The sequence below is a fragment of the Mastomys coucha genome, unplaced genomic scaffold, assembly GCF_008632895.1.
Source record: "Mastomys coucha isolate ucsf_1 unplaced genomic scaffold, UCSF_Mcou_1 pScaffold13, whole genome shotgun sequence".
NCBI lineage: Eukaryota > Metazoa > Chordata > Mammalia > Rodentia > Muridae > Mastomys > Mastomys coucha.
The window spans coordinates 21,118,693-21,135,969 of record NW_022196895.1 but is presented as its reverse complement, the minus strand read 5'-3'; the positions used below and the strand labels follow the sequence as shown (position 1 = coordinate 21,135,969).

At 42.3% G+C, this 17,277-nt stretch overlaps 1 protein-coding gene across 5 annotated transcripts in view; it reads right to left on the bottom strand.

Annotated features, from left to right (window-relative positions):
* The window catches only part of Fhod3 (formin homology 2 domain containing 3), a 421,283-nt gene that overhangs the window by 226,070 nt on the left and 177,936 nt on the right, over window positions 1–17,277 (bottom strand). For all 5 annotated transcript variants that reach the window (XM_031365152.1, XM_031365155.1, XM_031365151.1 and 2 more), the window contains exons 4-5: window positions 9,616–9,683; window positions 3,471–3,576 (exon numbers count right to left, since the gene is read on the bottom strand). In XM_031365152.1, coding sequence (XP_031221012.1) covers window positions 3,471–3,576; window positions 9,616–9,683 — 174 coding nt within the window. The remainder of the gene's footprint in view (window positions 1–3,470; window positions 3,577–9,615; window positions 9,684–17,277) is intronic.

The window sequence follows — 17,277 nt, the reverse complement described above, 5'->3', positions numbered from 1 at the left end:
CACCATCACCATCTTCACCACCACTGGCTAACAAGACTAAATAGAAACTGATCACATCAAATTTCTTCACAGATAATCAGAATCTTCTAAATGCAGATAGAGACAACAGCTGACTTATCCGTATGCTGCTCCTTAGGCCTGAGGGGGCCACGGGTGGTCACATCAAGCTGAGCTCTTAGGTGACCCCACAGGTAACTAACTTCACAGAGGACAGGCTGGAGCCACCTTACCATCTGTAGTGTTGTTTCCTAAATGCTGCTAGGCCCACTTTTGAAGCCAGTCAGTTCCCCTTTCTAAGTAGCCCATCACCTTCAAACACTTCTGGATCAGTGTCCCACACCCAAAGTCACTACATACAAGCCCTGATCCCCCCTGAGACACCAACGTGCCTCAGAACCTACTGAAATACTTGTAAACAGCCAGCCCTGCCCTGCTCCAGTGTTCTCACTGCAGTGCTGAAACACCTAGCAAAAGCATCTTAGGGGAGATAGGGTTTTTTTGTGGCTCCCAGTTCGAGAGCTCAGTCCTCTGTAGCAGGCGCAGTGGATGGGAAGTGGCTCTCTAGGCATTGCAGCAGGAATGTGAGGCTCCTGGACACCCTGCACCAGTCAAGAAGCAGAAAGAAATGCTGGTGGTCGACCTCCTTCCTTCCTTTTATCTCATCTAGGACCCCGGCCCATAGGGCGGTGCCACCCACATTCGGAGAGGGTTTTCTTCTCTCAGGGAAACCTTGAGAAGCATGTCTCCTATGTGGTCCTGAACCCATTCACGGTCACAATGAAGATCAACCATTACACCAAAGGCCTGCTTATTTTACTCCAGCTATTCCTTCCCTCAGAAGCTACGATGAAGGTGCTTATCACAGTCCCCAGTCCCACTGCTGCTGGGCAGGCCTCTGCTGTGTTCTGTCTGGCCCTGTGTGTCTTGCTGTGCTCTTGCCCAAAATCAATAACATAAGCAGAAAACTTCTGCAGACCTCCAGCTCCTGATCTCCATCTGCCCGTTCTCTTGTTTCCACTCCAATGTAATATGGTCAAAACATGGCTGGGCAAATGGAAGCAAGCTGTAGGTTATCCTTGACTGTGAATGTCTGGTGACTGCTGGCAACTGTAACCGTGCTCACAAGAAGTCTGTTGAAGACACAGAGGAGCGACTCAACATGTGGGTTAGGAAAAAACCCGATAGTTTTCTTGTATAAAAACCAAAAAAGTCACACCCCAAGAAATGTGTCCATTCATGTGCTCCCAGAAGATACGTTTCTTGCCGCGGGTTTCAGCAAGCTACATCACAGTGTGCCACTGAGTGAGCACAGTGCCCCAGCTGGGGGGAATCTCACTCAGCAGATTCAGGGCAGACAAAAGAAGATACTCCTTTTCATGGAAAAAGGCATGCTGGGAAGTGACTTGAGAGTGGTGTGAGCAACTCTTCACTTTCCCAGGACTGCATGGCAAGCCTTCTAGTCTCTAATATATGGGTGCTATTGGAAAGAAAAAGCCAGACCCTGGTGGTGTGATGAAGCAGTACACCTCACATCTTACAAGTGCTGCCTAAGAGGGTCTTAAATGCTGACATTTTCAGGGGGGATTGGGGGGCAGCAGGCGCTTTCCAGGATCTCTCTGGGCCATGAGTGGGCATTCTCACTTGTTAACATTCAACAGACTGCTCTTAGCATCTTTTTGGTCCCGACCAGAACATTATAAATTAGCTAACCACTGCAAGCTTCAGGGTAAACACTCATTATGGTAGAGAGCCTAAATGGATCTCACGATGTCAGCACCATCTATTGTTGCCGGAGAGCAGAATTCACAACACTCTACACCAGAGCCTTGTGCAAGGACTAACCTCTGCTTGCACTCTATACAAAGATTCTCTGGGCAGCACCAAGGCTAGCTATGGGGTAGCACTCACTGCTGCTTGCTAAGGGGGCTCTTCCCAGCTACACTGTATTTTTTCTTCTATGTGGACTTGTTCCTTCTAACAGAGACAGCTACCCTCCTTTGGATACAATAGAGCATGCAGGTTGAGATCTGTGTGTCTTTACACACCATCACAATTGCCAAGTTAATGACTAAATGATATGGAAGGGCAGAAACCATGCATCTCAACGGTCAGGCATTCTTCCTGAAAACTGATTCAAATCTGTACTAAGCCCAAGGAAAAATGGAAGGAGCCAACCTGCTATCTCACAAACATAGTCACAGATACACCACAGAGCAAAGAAAGAGGGTAAAGAAGGTGCCCTCTCCTACACATATGGCAGTTAGCAAGGCAAACCCAAAGAGTGAACACTGACTTGAGGATGTCAGTGTTCAGTGACCCCGGGAGTTTCCCGTCGTGCCTTCTGCTGGGCGGGTTTTCGGTAGCACCAGGCAGGGAAGGAAAGATTGACTAGCATGAGCTACATAACAACACAGGACTTAAAAGAAGCATTCCCAGGGCAAGTGGCCCAGCTGCCACCTCAATCCAAACTCTAACCATGGGTGTCCGACATTAAGTCACACAGTTTGTGTACTTTCCCTTCACCCAAGGGAAAGGTAAAAGACGTCTGTGGGGTTTTTCTTTTCTTTCTTTCTTTTTTTTTTTTTTTAATGAAAATAGACTTGCAGTTTGTGGCATCAGTTATTCATACTGAAGGGACAGGAAAATGAAGGACTATCCTAATCTGGGCCAGCACTCAGGCCAGGCCCAGGGAAAGTGGACACAAGCACTGACTTCTTTGTGTCTCAATTATTTTCAACTACATAATGGGGATAATACTGACTTATATGAAATGTCTCCTTTTGTAGTTCAAAACTATCGATTCTGGCCCACCTGCACATGGCTTTGGATTATTTTTTACAGGAGAAAACAAGATTACTTAACAGAAGACCCGAATCGCTGCCATCATAAGAGACCATTAGCTCTGAATGGCAACAGGAGTTGGCTTCAAAGCCACCCGTAGACTAATTTGCACATTAGGCAGCAATCGGAATCGCTTCTTACAGTGCAAGTTGCCAGGCCCACCTGAGATATATGAATCAGAAACAGGAAGGTGTAGTGAGGAATGGGCACTTTGAAGACAGCCACACAGGGGACAACTCAAGATTAAAAACTATTGTTTTTCGTCCTAGAAAAGCATCAGGGTTTTAGTTTTGGGTAGCTTTGAGCTAAAATGAACAGTCTACCTGAGCCCGGTTAGTGTGTGCCCCTCCTTATCAAGCAAAGGGGTTGATTTAAAAAGTGAGTCACTGTTCTTTGCTCTTAGTGACCCTCATTGGAACTAAGTCAGCCCTGACACCAGCTAACTAGTAGGAGCTGAGGAATGATAAAATAATAATAATAATAATAATAATAATAATAATAATAATAATAATAATAATAGTTCTCACAGGGAATCTTTCCTCCGTTATCCCAGATTTTTTACAATGTTTCCAGCATGCAACTCCTGAGAGAGACCTTGGCCTCTGCACAGAAGGGCTGCCATGACTCACCCCTCAGGATGTAGTTCTGATAGTTCTGGTCCGCCTCGGCTCCCACTTTTATCAAACACGTCAGACCTTCAGCTATGACAAATTCATGCACCAAATCCTTGTCATCCTGGTAGGAAAGAAAAAAAATGAAATGAAATAAAAATTTAAAAAAAAATTTAAGTGTTCAAATAGGCCCCTGTCTATTGGTCAAACTCTGCAGGAATCTTTGAAGTAAAAAATGAGCCCATAGGAGATTCTGCTCTGTTCAGACAAAGTCTAACTCTTTTTAAATATTTGAATTTAACGTTTTTTCAGACAATATATTTGGATTATGCTTCCTCTTTTCCCCCAACTCCTCCCTGATCTCCCTCACCTCTGTTTTTTTGTTTGTTTGTTTTAGAATTTTATTTTAAGAAGGTTTTCTTTTTTCTTTATTCTTTTCCTTTTGAGAGGGAGAGGAAGAGAGGGAAGGGGAGGGAGAGAGCACACATGAGCAAGAGTCTAACTTTTGCCAATGAAATTTTACAAGTCTTCACACTGTCCTTTGCCAAAGACCAATTATTGCCTTCTGGGCAATCTAATGAAGATGAAGTAAATGAATCCCTTGCCTGTCAGGAAGCTGCACAGTGCTCTGCTTCTCATTCGAGATCCTCAGGACCCACACCCCGCAGAACCCAATGTGCTGGCCATGTGAAACTTCCACATGTAGTTTTTTACTACAGCAGCAGCCAGTGTCCGTGCAACCTGTCATGAAAAGCACACCCCTGTCTCAACAGGTAGCCTAGGGACAGCAGCTTCAACAAGAGGCTTGTGAACTCTGTCAGCCTAAAGAAGCCCCTACTCTCACCTCTTCCCCTTGCATGGCTGGCAGCACAGGGAAGGGAGCTGGAAACAGGAGCAGCCATTCACCTGCAGCAGCCAGCCACCCTTCAAAACAGCTGCCATGGTCAGCCAGAGGCAGGACATAGAGACGAACCCAGTATACCACTAAGGGAGTGCTTCTCAAAGAGAGCTCTCCTGATAGACTGGGCATGGGACCTTTGGAAGTCCATTTGAGAGCCTCATGGGAGGCTCTCCCACATGCAAATCGCCTATCCACCCCCCTGCCTGAGAGTGAGGAAGCTTCAGCGGACAGCGCTCTGGGGCTGTGAATAGCAAAGCTTCCTTCCTTTCAGGTAAGATGGAGGTTCTAAGAGGGACCCCTCCACACCTTCACCCTCTAGGAAGCTTTGAGGAGACAGGAAAGCAGGACTCTATGCACAAGCACCAGATTGGCATTGCTGAACTGAGACCCAGGCTCTGCTACTCGATTTCCAAATGGGCAGGATAGAAACACTATCTATCTCATACAACAACTCTCTTTTTACAGATAGTCTGAGGCTCAAGAGAGCAGGAAAACAAACAAAACACACTTGTCCAGGACCACGGAACTACATTTGGTCATCACTTAACATGCAAAGTTGCTATATAACCAAATTCTGGGGAGCCCTGTGAAACAGACATTTCTATTGCTGCTGACTTCCTAGAATAGACAGCACCTTGCCTCCATCACAGGGAAGATACAGCAGGAACATCCATGCTTTGTCATAAGAGACAACAGAGCAGGAATTCACAAGCAATCCTCAGCAATGGGAAAACAGAAAACCAATGGAGTGACAGAGGACTGGTATAGTAACAGCAACCATGGATTATCACTAAGAGAGAAAATAGATGACCTGGCACAATTCTCCTGTCTCGACATGCAATCAGCCCCTTTCTTTATTATATGACATTTTTCAATTATATGGATGGGAGCCTTGAGTTAAATGTGGGCAGACATAGTACAGGTCCCTGGAAGCGATGTAACGAGGCAGGGTCAGCGCCAGTTAGGGGGCAGGGGCGGAGCAAGACTGAACATAATGAAAGACAGCTGTGTGAACTCAGACTTTGCGATAATCATGGCTGAGGAAAAAAGAGAAAATGGGACAGTATCATGAGTCTTTGGAAAATTACTTTACACTGGTAGGTATAAAGGAAATAAAAAATATGTCTCCCTCCCTCTGTCCCCTTTTCCAGCAGCGTATGTGAACTGGACATGCAGATGAGCTCATGTCTAGTCAGGAGGGTTTTCTAAGCATGTAACAAATGTTTATTGCTTTAACTAAAACTAGATTCACACATGACTTCATGGTGAAAAAGTGCGAACAAGCTCTCAAGAAACCAGTCAAGCTAATCACTAATATTAATATACCAGAGAACTAAGTGTCTGGCAAAGGCACTTGGAAAAAAAAAGCACTGGACAGGCGAGACGGTGTTCATGAGAATAACTCAGACCCTTCGCTAAAATGCATGGGCCCGTGTAGATAAGGCACCAGGGAAGGAGAGACTTGTGGATAATAAATGTGGAGAAAGTCTTCCAAATTGGCAATGTCCTAGATTTTAAATACATATCCTGGAAATATATAGGCACTCACACATGATTCTTAAGACATTGGCTTCAGACAATTATGAAATTGAAATGTTCTCACCAGCTGATAAGAGACTGTTGCCACAGTCCAGAATTTTCTGTAGGAGTTATTGATTGGTTTGTGATTTTTTTTACATTTATTTTGTGTGTGTGTGTGTGTGTGTGTGTGTGTGTGTGTGTGTGTGCATTAACATGCACATGCGTTGGAACACATAGCAGTAGGGACAGATGGAGATGAGTAGCAGCTTGTGGAACTCGGCTCTCCCTTCCATTGTGTGAGTCTTTAGTATCTAATTCAGGATGTCAAGCTTGGCAGCAAGTGCCCTTATCCCCAGAGCCATCAGCCCCGGGTTTTGTTTGTTTGTTTTTTATTTTGTTTGCTTTGGTTTTTGTTTTGTCTAAGGTCTTCTTATTGTCAATAACTGACTCAATCCAGATGACCAATGTCTTTATTTTTTAAGCTCCTCAAGTAAGAGTCTCTAAAAGTACCTCCATGCCTAAAGAACAGGAGAGTGGATGAAGATGCAGACCCTGACATACAGAAGGCACCAGCCTAAGCTGTACCAACATGCTGCCTGTCAGGTCCAGTAATCTCCAGCATGGCTGGTCTTGAGAATGGTTTCGTCCCCACACCTGTAGCAAATTCCTTCCTTTATGCTTGTCTACATATTTACTACCCTGGCTGTTCAAAAAGCATTTCATAAAACAACAGGAGAAACTCAAAGGACACACATCAAGGAGTATTTTGTTTCAAATACTATATAACAAGTCTGAACAAGTTGGTTTGGTTTTCTTTCTAAGTTTTCACTTTGGGAAAATCTCACTGTATGCAAAAGAAATAGTCCCACGGACATGGGTGTAAATGAACTCACAACAGTCTTGTTTTATCATTCTATCTTCTCCTGCTGTGGAACCGGAAGCAATTCTCAGAGCAAACATACTTTCCAACTATAGAAACCTTGTAAAAATAGGTATTTATAAGCAACATTTTAAGGTTTAAAAACAATCAAACATCTAGTCAGTGTCCATATTTACAACTTTTTCATCACTGTTTATGCAGGATGTCAATTTAACACAACTTAAGTGTTACTTGGGAAGATGAACCTCATTCAAGAAATATCCAAGTCAGATTGACCTTGTGGTCATGTCTCTAAGAGATGGTCTTGATAAATGATTGATATATGAAGGCCCAGTCCACTATGGGCAGCAGCATCCTTAGGCAGGTGTATGTCAGCTATATAAGAAAGGGAGATAAACATAAGCCAGAGATCAAGCTAGTAAACAGCTTGGTTCAGACATCCAGGCTCCTGACTTAAGTTCCTGCCTTGACTTGCTTCATCAATGGACTGTGACCTGGAAGTGTGAGCTGAAATAAACCCTTTCTTTACCTAAGTTTCCTTATCTTTTGGTCAGAGTGTTTTATTACAGACACAGAGCTCAGACCAAGAAAAGATCCAAATAAGATCTACATATGCCAATTCATTTATATGAGTCTAAAACTCAGAAACACCTATTAACTAATTAATGGAAGGTAATGCTCCTACCCTCGCTAACATATGTATTGAAGAAAGTCAATAATCCTTTAGAGCAGCCCACCGTCTGGAATTGGCAGATCGTTTCCCTAAAGTGGTGTCTAGCATGTGCTTCTGTCTTTAATTATTTGTAGTTGTATTCAGGTCTAAACCCAGGGTTGATTTGTTGGCTTGACTACATCATACTTTATATTTCCATTAGGAGGTACCTAATGTCTACTAGTACCTTGTTTCTGGCATGTTAGCAACTTTTGTTTGGTTATTAATTCATTAACAGACGCATTAAGGGCCAAAACCACGGGCTTTCTAGTCTTTATTGCCTACAAAGGCTGTCACTTTTAAAAGGGATGACCTTTTACCTTAAAATTCAATATGAAAAAGCAAGATGAATGCGAGATTCTAAAAGTTTGCCCTTTTCCAAATAGCTAGTCCACCAGCATCCACTGCCTATGCATCTTGTTAGTTTTTACTCACTTTATTCATCATTGTTAGTTTTTAGTATCCTTGTGAATGTGTCCATCAGTTCAAACTTACTCAGTGTGTATAGATAGGTCCATAGCAATTATCATCCTAATTGATGTGTATTGTTCCATCTCTGGACAACCACTGGGCAACCAACCCTTCAGCTTGCTTCTGAGAGGGAGAATATCTTAGTGTTATCTGATAGCTTCCTGCTTTCCGTGTGATAAAAGGATATAAGTTTCTTATAACATGACAGAGAAACCATGCCCCAGCAGCAGAATTGCAGTGTGGGAGAAAAGAGAGCATGTCTTTAGAAATTTCCACCAGAAAAGGGGTCCCATTCTGAAAAGAAGAGAAAAGAAATTCTTAACTCTACGGTAAGAGTATGTGGGTGAGTTAGAGGGTTATTTGTTGTTGTTGTTTTTGTTTTGTTTGGATTACCCAGGTTTTTTTGCCTAGTCCCTTTTTAACAGGAAGAAACGGAGAATTACCAACAAAGAAAATCTTTTAAAGATATGGATAAGACAAGAATTAGAGGAAAGTGGAATGTATACATAAGTATAAAATTATAATGGAAAAAATAATGAACCTGGACAGGTCACCTTCACAACCCCACAGCCTTCCTCTGCCCATTGCATCTTACGAGTATCTGGAGCCTTACATAGCCCTTCACTAAGGGCTTCTCTCAGTATAGGGATGAAGGAAAGGCTTGATGTGTATGGAGTGTTAACATGAAACTAGTGATGAGGGACTTGCACATGCATGAGGGAACATACCTACAGTAGCAGGGTTTATAATAACAAAACTGGGATTAAGTAAACTGTTTATCCAAAGAAGAATGAGCAGGACAACTTGAGTTCACTGCATATAATGCAACCCTAGCGAGAGCTAGTCACACCCACTCCCATTCACTCTCCATGAATAAGCTGAAGTAGGATACATGCAGCATGATAATGTGTATGAAGTTAATACCAAAGATTGCCATACACTGTGGGTATCTACCACTAGAATGGAAACATGAATATACATAGCACTAAATGCAACTATTGATATAGAGGAGACATGGGGGTGGAAGAAGGTGTTGATTGAGGGTAGGGCAACAGAACACAGGTCTTTAATTACAATCAAATGGGTTTTCGTTTTTAAAAAACTTGAATATAGAATAAAATATTATTTGCTTAAGTTGTCCTTACTTTGTATACTTGAAATATTTGAGATAAAATATTCTCCTCTAGAATTCTGTTCTAATTTTCTTGTGTATATATGATATATGTATATGCATGTGGACACATGTGGGAGGGTTGTAGGCACATGTATGCAAGTACACGTGGAGGCCAAAAGTTGACATCAGTGGTTTTCCTCAATTGCTCTCTATCTTTTATATTGAGGCAGGGTCTCTCACCTACATCCAGAGCTCACCAGCTCAGCTAGGGTAGTTATTTGGATTGCCTTAGATTTCTATTTCCACATCCTGAGTACTGGGAATCCTAGTAGGCCATCATGCCCACTCAGCATGTTCCTGGGTGCTGGAGATCCAAATTGGTTCTGTCCTTTACTCAGCAAGCCCATGGCTCAGTCTGCCATCTCGTCAACCCTCTGACCTAACTTGAAATGTCCTCAAAACACACTTTCCTGTTTGTAATAAACACAGGTATAAGCTTGATATATCTAACTAGAGCAAAGTAAAACCAGAACTAGTAGTTTGGCTTTTGTTTTTCCTTTTTACCTGAAATATCTGCTTCAGTGAGAAAAGGGCCCTTCTTAGATCTCGGCCACTGGAGTTGTACAGCTTTTCTGAAATAAAGAACACAACAATTAATTTAGTTGACTCAATGAATGATACAAACATAAGAAGTTATGAAGAACGGCACCTTTTACCAGAAGACGACAATGCAGTCACTCAAGTCACCTCATACACTGTCCTGGTCTACTACATGGGCCAGAGAGAGACTCTCTCACCCCATCTTCCTCTTCAATACAAGTGTGTAACAGACTGTTTCTAGTTTGTAGAGACTTCCACTTGGTAACCAAATACACAGAGAAAACCAATGCAGCCCAAATACAATAAATTTCAAGGAAATAGTTGACGTTAAATCGGGAATTTATGTGATAAAGTAGAATGTAGAATTATTGAATCCTGCATGGCCATGCACAAGGGATAGAGTGACATGGTTCCTGCCCCTGGAATAGAGCCAGCAGTAAGTGTGCCTCTGTGAGTGTTGACAGTTGCTGTGACCATGAGGCTTGTTCGTATAATAATGTACACATTTTCATGTTCTCCCTGCCAAGGTTAATGACTCCATGATAATTAGAAGCAGCATGAGTCCAGGAGGCGAGGGCATGTCTGCCTCTTAGCAAATGGTAAATGCTGAAACCTTCAGGGCAGCCCTTAAGGCTGTGGAAAAGAACTCTGAAAAAAAGAGTTCAAAAATATGTAATTTCTTAACTATGCAAAATATAAGGATGCAATATGAATTATAAAAGGGGCTTTATGGATCTAAACGAGTAGAGGCAGCTGCACTGGGAACCAGCTTGTCAGAAAGATACAAAGGCAGGCAGATTCCTGAGTTCCAGGTCAGCCTGGGACAGAACTTAGGCACGGTGGGAATGGTGATATCAGATCTAGACCCCACTCAGCTAGCTTGTTGTCGGTATTTACAAAGGCAGGAAGATCTCTGAATTCATTTGTAATGTTAAAAAAAAATGTGCTTGCTGTCTAAGAATCAAGGGGCTGGGGTCATGGGACACTTATTTATGAGATATCAAAAGGGCACCTGGGGTAATAACTGAACTGATGTGTAAATAAAAGATTGGGTTTTTGATCTGCAAGAGATGAGCCATCCAGAAAGTGTTTAGAATTGCAAGAGAGAGCTGTCTCCAGAAAGAGAGCTATCTAGAAGGCTCTTGAGCAGGACAGACAGAGCCTGTCAGTTTGTACCCATGATTTGACACACACACACACACACACACACACAAACACATACACGCCAACAGTTAAAGGTTTCTGAATGCCCAATGAGAAAACTTGATTCATAATCAAACAGGTAACAAATTTCAAAGTGGTTCTATAGCACTGCATAGAGGTAGCGACTTAACTTATGCAATTCCTATAGTAAAGGGCTATGTAGATATACAGGTTCTTGAATGAACTCTGGTAACTGATATCTTTTAGGGGAGTATCTAATTCATACAAATTATTGTAATCCTATGGACAGGGAGCTATTTGTAATATTTCTGGTCCCCTTCTACTGACTACCCATCTCTCTTAGCTTTGATACTGATCATTTGTATCTGATCACCTATTGATTTATTGGCCTGAATAGAGTCCTGGCAATTATGTCACTCTTTTCAAAAGTCACCCATGGGCTTTGTTGGCTTTCACACTGTTTCTGGAGTATTAGTTCACTGATTATTCTCTTCCTTTCATTTCTTTTGGACTTCAACTGTTGGGTTTTTTTTCCCTAGTTTCTAATTCTTTTTAAAATTATTGTCTGTTGTGAAATAGCTAACTGGAACTTTTCATTTTTGCTGTACTAGGGATTGAGCCCAGGGCCTCCACCACGCTAGATAAGCACTCTACTGCTAGGCTATGTCCAAAGCCCATTTTTAAATTTCTTTAAAGAAGGACCTTCACTAATTAATTTAATGTTTTTATTTTTGAAAATCAGCAATCATTCCCAATTTCTTCTAAGCAACACTGTACTTTTCTAAGCATTCTGATATGTTTCCTTTCATTTAAATTTTATTCATAGTGAATATTTCATTAAACTCAAGTGTGAAAGGGCTAAAGTGATGGTTCAGTGGTTACAAGTACACACTGTTCTTCCACAGGACCCAAGTTCAGTCTTCTGAGCTAAATTGTCACCAGCAGATACACCCATGAACACGTATACACACACATTTTTAAAATACAAAATCTTTAAAATCCAAGTAGAAATTATTTCTAAACCTAATCCTGGTTTGTTAGAGATAACACTAATTTGTAAATATTCAGGATTTTTCCAATAACTTGTTAAAAATATGATCTTATGGCATCAGTTCTTTTAGACTTATTAAGGTGAATTTTATGACCAGAATATCTTGATGAATCACCTATATATTGAAAATGGTATGTATTCTGTCATAATTAGTAGTACTGGTCTGTAACTATCCACTGAATCAAGTTAAGTGTTAGTGTTGATCAACTCATGCACATTTACAAAAAGATGGGGTCTCACTATGTAGCCTTGGCTGGCCTAAACTTACTATGTAGACCCAACTGGCTTTAAGTTCATCCATACCCACCTGCCTCTTGGTCCCACATTCTGGGTTTAAAGCCATGTGATACCATGCCTGGCTTCCGTAAGTTCCATTTGCTCATTTTACAGACAGATGTGAAAGGATTGCTGAGCTGTCCAGCTAGCAGGCTGCATTTCTGCATTTTTGCTTTTAGCCCCATGAATTTTTGTGTTAGCTGTTTTCTAGTTCTGCCGTTAGGTACATTCACACTTGAATATGTGCTGACTACTTGGCTCGCTGACTTTTTATCATCATGTAATGTCTGTCTTTGTCCTTGATAGTATTCCTTACTCCTTCTTTCATATACTTTTCTGGTATTGGTGAAGCCACTTACGTTTAACATTTCTGCATCTTTTCTATCCTTCCATTTTAAGCTTTCTACATAAGGTTTCTAGTGGACATCGGCACATTTTACTCTTTATACATCCTGACAGTGCATGCTTTTCCATACTGCTGAGAACGGAACCCAGAGTTTTCTGTATATTAGGCCAGCACTGCATCATTGAGCTACATTCTGGCCCTCTGCTTTTAATGAGTGCAATACTCCTGCTACACCCTAACCCCTAGGGCATCCTAGGCAACTCCACAGTGCACAAGGACAGAGACCTCACGAAGGTTCCAATGCTGATTCCCACCTTTCAGTAAGAAACATCCTCTAGAAAAGCCAAAGACATCTTTGAAAGGTCTCCAAACTCCTTGCTTTTCCAACTGCCACTGAATTTAAACAAATTAAAATTCCTTTAGACAGAACATTTTCTAGTCCAACATCTTTAATTTTGGCCACTGTTTGTTTAAATACTCCCCATTCCAAACAAAACCACACAATCAAATAACATCCTTCCATAAGGATGATTTTCCTCATGCAAGGAAATTCTCACTTAAAAGAAGATTCTAATTTCTCAAAGATTTCTTTTGATCCTATGTACACAGGTGTTTTTCTGCATGTATGCTTGTATATCACAGGTCTGCAATCCCCACAGAGACCAGAAGAGTTCATCAGATCCCCTGGAACTGGAGCTATAGACATTTGTTAGCTACCATGTGCGTGCTAGGAATTGAACCCAAGTCCTCTGTGAAAGCAACACATGCTCTTAAATGCTGAGTATTCTCTCCAGCCCACAGAGTCACAAAATTTTAATGTAGATTTTTTTTTATGAAATATCAAAAGAACAGCTAAAATCCATATGCCATATAACAGGTAGCTATTTCATGTTTAGTGGCCAGGTGCCCTCACCACAAGTTCTCCAAAGCTGTTAATGGTCTGCTACAATCACCATGTGAACAAGCGTCATACACTGGCCTCTCTGCCACAGAAGAGCCATGGTGGAGCCATCTCCAATAGAGGTTAAACGGAAGTCACATCTATCACTTACTTTCCTGGTAGTTATAACAAGACACCTGGCAGAAGCAACTCCAGGATTGAAAAGTTCATTTAGGTACCTGGTCTAGAGGTGGGGAGAGCAGGGAATCATGGAGAAGTCTGGCAGTTCAGAAATCAGAGGACTTAGGCAAGAGGCAGATCATAACCCTCAAAGCCCACCACGAGTGACCCAATTCCCACTCCCAAAATTCCCATAGCCTCTCAAAACAGCATCATCACCCCTCTGGGGACCAAGTGTTCAAACACACAAGACTGTGAGGTACAATTCACACTCATTGTCATTGAAAAGGCAACAACTCATAAGACATCCCTACTGGAAAACGAGCCACGGCCTCTTGAGTCATCATGGAAAGCCCCTCTGCCTAACCTGACTGCTCTGTTGTTCTTAGCACATATTTCAAGAAGCACCTTCCAGCTATAGGCCCAGGAAAGACGACAAAAGAAGGGTTTGTAAATAACACATCATTTGTCCTTTACAAAGGGTATACTGCATGCTGGTGGGTCAGATATCCTATCCAGTAACAGATAAGAGTGCTGCTCAACAGAGACGTGACTTCAGAGAACCTACAGATCAAAGCAGAAGTATTCCTTGCCATAGCCCAGATCCTGGTTCTCTGGCTCCACAGCTAACTACCTTTAGTTAGTGGCAAGTATGACATGAAGGAAAATAAATTCAAGAAACAAAGTATTCTGTCTGTGCCAAGGCTTCCCTGTGTAGAAACTGAGACTTATGATGGCTGAGTCATCTTAAAGTGGAAAGGTCCATCTAGCTCCCTGTCGGCTCCCAAAGGGTACGGTTGCTACCATTCTTGGGTCCCCTCTTACCCACCACTGCTTTAGAAGCAGCTGTCCATACAAACCCTGGCAAATCTTCTGAGAATGACTGATAGCCATGGGGCTCTCTACTTCTGCAGTCTAGATCTACATTCTACAGGCTGTGTCCTGGGTCTCACATGTCTGTTTTGGGGGCAGTAAGTTCTACATGCATGTATAACTTCAGCCCACAATAAGTTGTGCTGCCAATATGGCAAGGAAAACGACCTTGATGTTTGGGAAAAGTAAGACCAGAACTCTCATGGCTAAAAACAGTGAGAAGATTGCAACCCACTTAATCTGTGAATAAGTGTGAAAAAGAAAATCTAATTGTATTCAAGAAAGAAGGAGAAATTTGTATCTAGAAAAATCCCATAAAACCACTGACTTTGGGGTTAATGATTACAAAACACATTTTCTCACCAAATGGCAATCCCAGGAACCAAGAGTTTCACAAGAAAACTTGGGTAAAGACGTCAAGCCCCTCCTTTGCTGAGGGAACACAAGGACCTTCCTTCATCCTTACACTAGCACTTGGAGTTGTATTCACAGAAGGGATGGCAGTCACACCTCAAGATCTGTGTGAATCGGCTACAGAGACGGCAACCATTGTGGCCTTTGGATGAAGACACGAGCAATGACTGCCACCACCACCAGCTCTGGAGCTGTATGGCATCTTCTCTTCAGATATCAGGCACAGTGAGATGGTTTAAAAAAAAAAAAAAGACAGTTCATAAAATATGGCCAAAGACAGCCAACGGCCAAGCCTGGGTGACCTTCCTAGATGGAAAGCACTTAGTCTAAACCCCTATAGGGACAATCTTCTCATGGGCTCCCAGGGGCCATCTGATTCACAGGTGGCAGGAAGTACAGGCTGCCTTATCCTGCAGCCCATGCCTCATTATTGCATTCTGACATTTTAAAAGGAAAAGGCAACAAGTAAATGAACTTTACTTCCCGAGATTATTTATTAACATTGTTTTCAGAACACAAAACTGTCTTTGATGTGTTACATTTCTCATCTCACTCTGACAAAATGCCCCGCAAAAGCATCTTCAGGAAGGGAGGGTGTGCTTTGCCTCTGCAGTGTGATGTGATTTCCATCATGTGGAAAGTGTGGCCATGACAGCAGTTTCTGTTGTAGCATCAAGAGAAAAGGGCAGCTGGTCACAGGGCAGCCACAGTCAGGAAGCCAAGGGCAATGAATGCTGATGCTCAGCCAACTTTCTCCATTTTATTCAATCCAAGAGTCCCAGCCCACAGACTGGTGCTACCTACATTCAGTGTGGGTCTTCTCTGGAAACACCCCAGAAGATACACCTAGGGACATATCTTCCTAGGTGGTTCTAAATCCCATCAAACCAACAATTGAGATCAACCATCGTACTTGGTATTTCTGTAAATCATTTATTCCAGTAGTTTTTCTTAAAAAAAAAAAATAGAGTCAGACTCTCTTACTCAAGCATCACATACACTTGGCATAAAAAAAAAAAAATCAGACACACAGAATTCAGACAATTTCAGAGGACACAGGTGCCTGGAAACTTCCTGTGGGGTTCTTCTATCTGCTGGAGTGAACATCCTTATCTAAACCAAAATCTCCATTTTTTTTTTCAGATAAAAATGAAGGCAGAAAGGTGCCTCAGCTCGTGGTCTGGGACTGAGATTTGAGTAAGCAGAGATGAGTAACTGAAAAGTGCTGACAGAGGTGGAACTGGCCACTGCTCTGTTTGCACAATAAACGTGGGGCAAACACACACCAAAACCATTGAAATTGCTCATACCCTAGCTAGGACACTAAAATATCACCCTGCACTTTAGAGAAGACATACACAGAGAAGCAAGGAAGTGTGACTCCTCCCTTCTGACTGTGGTACTGAGTACTGGCTACCTGTGCCCTCCAGTTATCTGAGAGGCTGCCAACCTGCCAGCCTCTAGACAAAGAAACTAGCTATGCATGAACAAAAAGATCCTTCAACTTTTAAAAGTCATTATTATTATTGTTGTTGTTAATATCATTACTATTAAGAGAATATGAATACATATATTATGGACAGGGGCACATGTGCCACAGTGTTCAAATATAGATTAAAGGACAATTTTAAAGTCTGTTCATTATTTATGCCTTTACATGCATCGCAGGGATTAAACTCAGGTAAGCAGCTTTTTCAGCAAGTGCCTTTACAATTTGAGCTACCTGACAAGGTTCTCAGACTTGATGGACAAAAGACTGCCTTGAGAAAAACTTCATATAGGTCCAGATTCCATTGGATTATAGTCTCACCTCACATAGTTCCTAGTGATATGGCCTTTAGAGCAATCTTTTGCTGATTACCTACTATGCATGTACCATGTGGAGACTGGGGCTACCAATGGACATGAAGATAGTCATAGCCATTGAATGAGTTGACAGCCTGTGGAGGAGATAAGGCACACCTCCAGCTAAAGATGATGTCGCATGAAAACACCATGACAATGTTCAGGAGTCCTAGAGGAAGGACTGACCAAGTCTCTGGTCCTGATACTAGGATGAGCAGGTGATCCTGAATAAAGACAGCCATGGCAACAGGATGTGTGTAAAAGGGAGAAAAAGCAGTGGGCAAGCAGCCAAGCAGAAATGAAGCCATGTGGTCAAAGAGAACCACCACTTGACACAGCTGCCACGTGGGCAGGTGGGCACACTGTCAGCATCCAGGCCAGTGAAGATACACAGGGAGAGAGCTTTGTGGGCTGGGCTGTATGGTTTCATCTGTGTGGTTCTTAGGGGGTCATAGAGGGGTCAAGAGGCATGAAAGTAGGAAAGGATGGAAGACCAAGTTCATTGCCTGCATGGCTGACCAGCATAAAAGAACTGAAGGTGCAGGTAGACAAAAGCCAGAAACCAATAAAAAGGCCCTGGGAATTGGAGAATTGGGG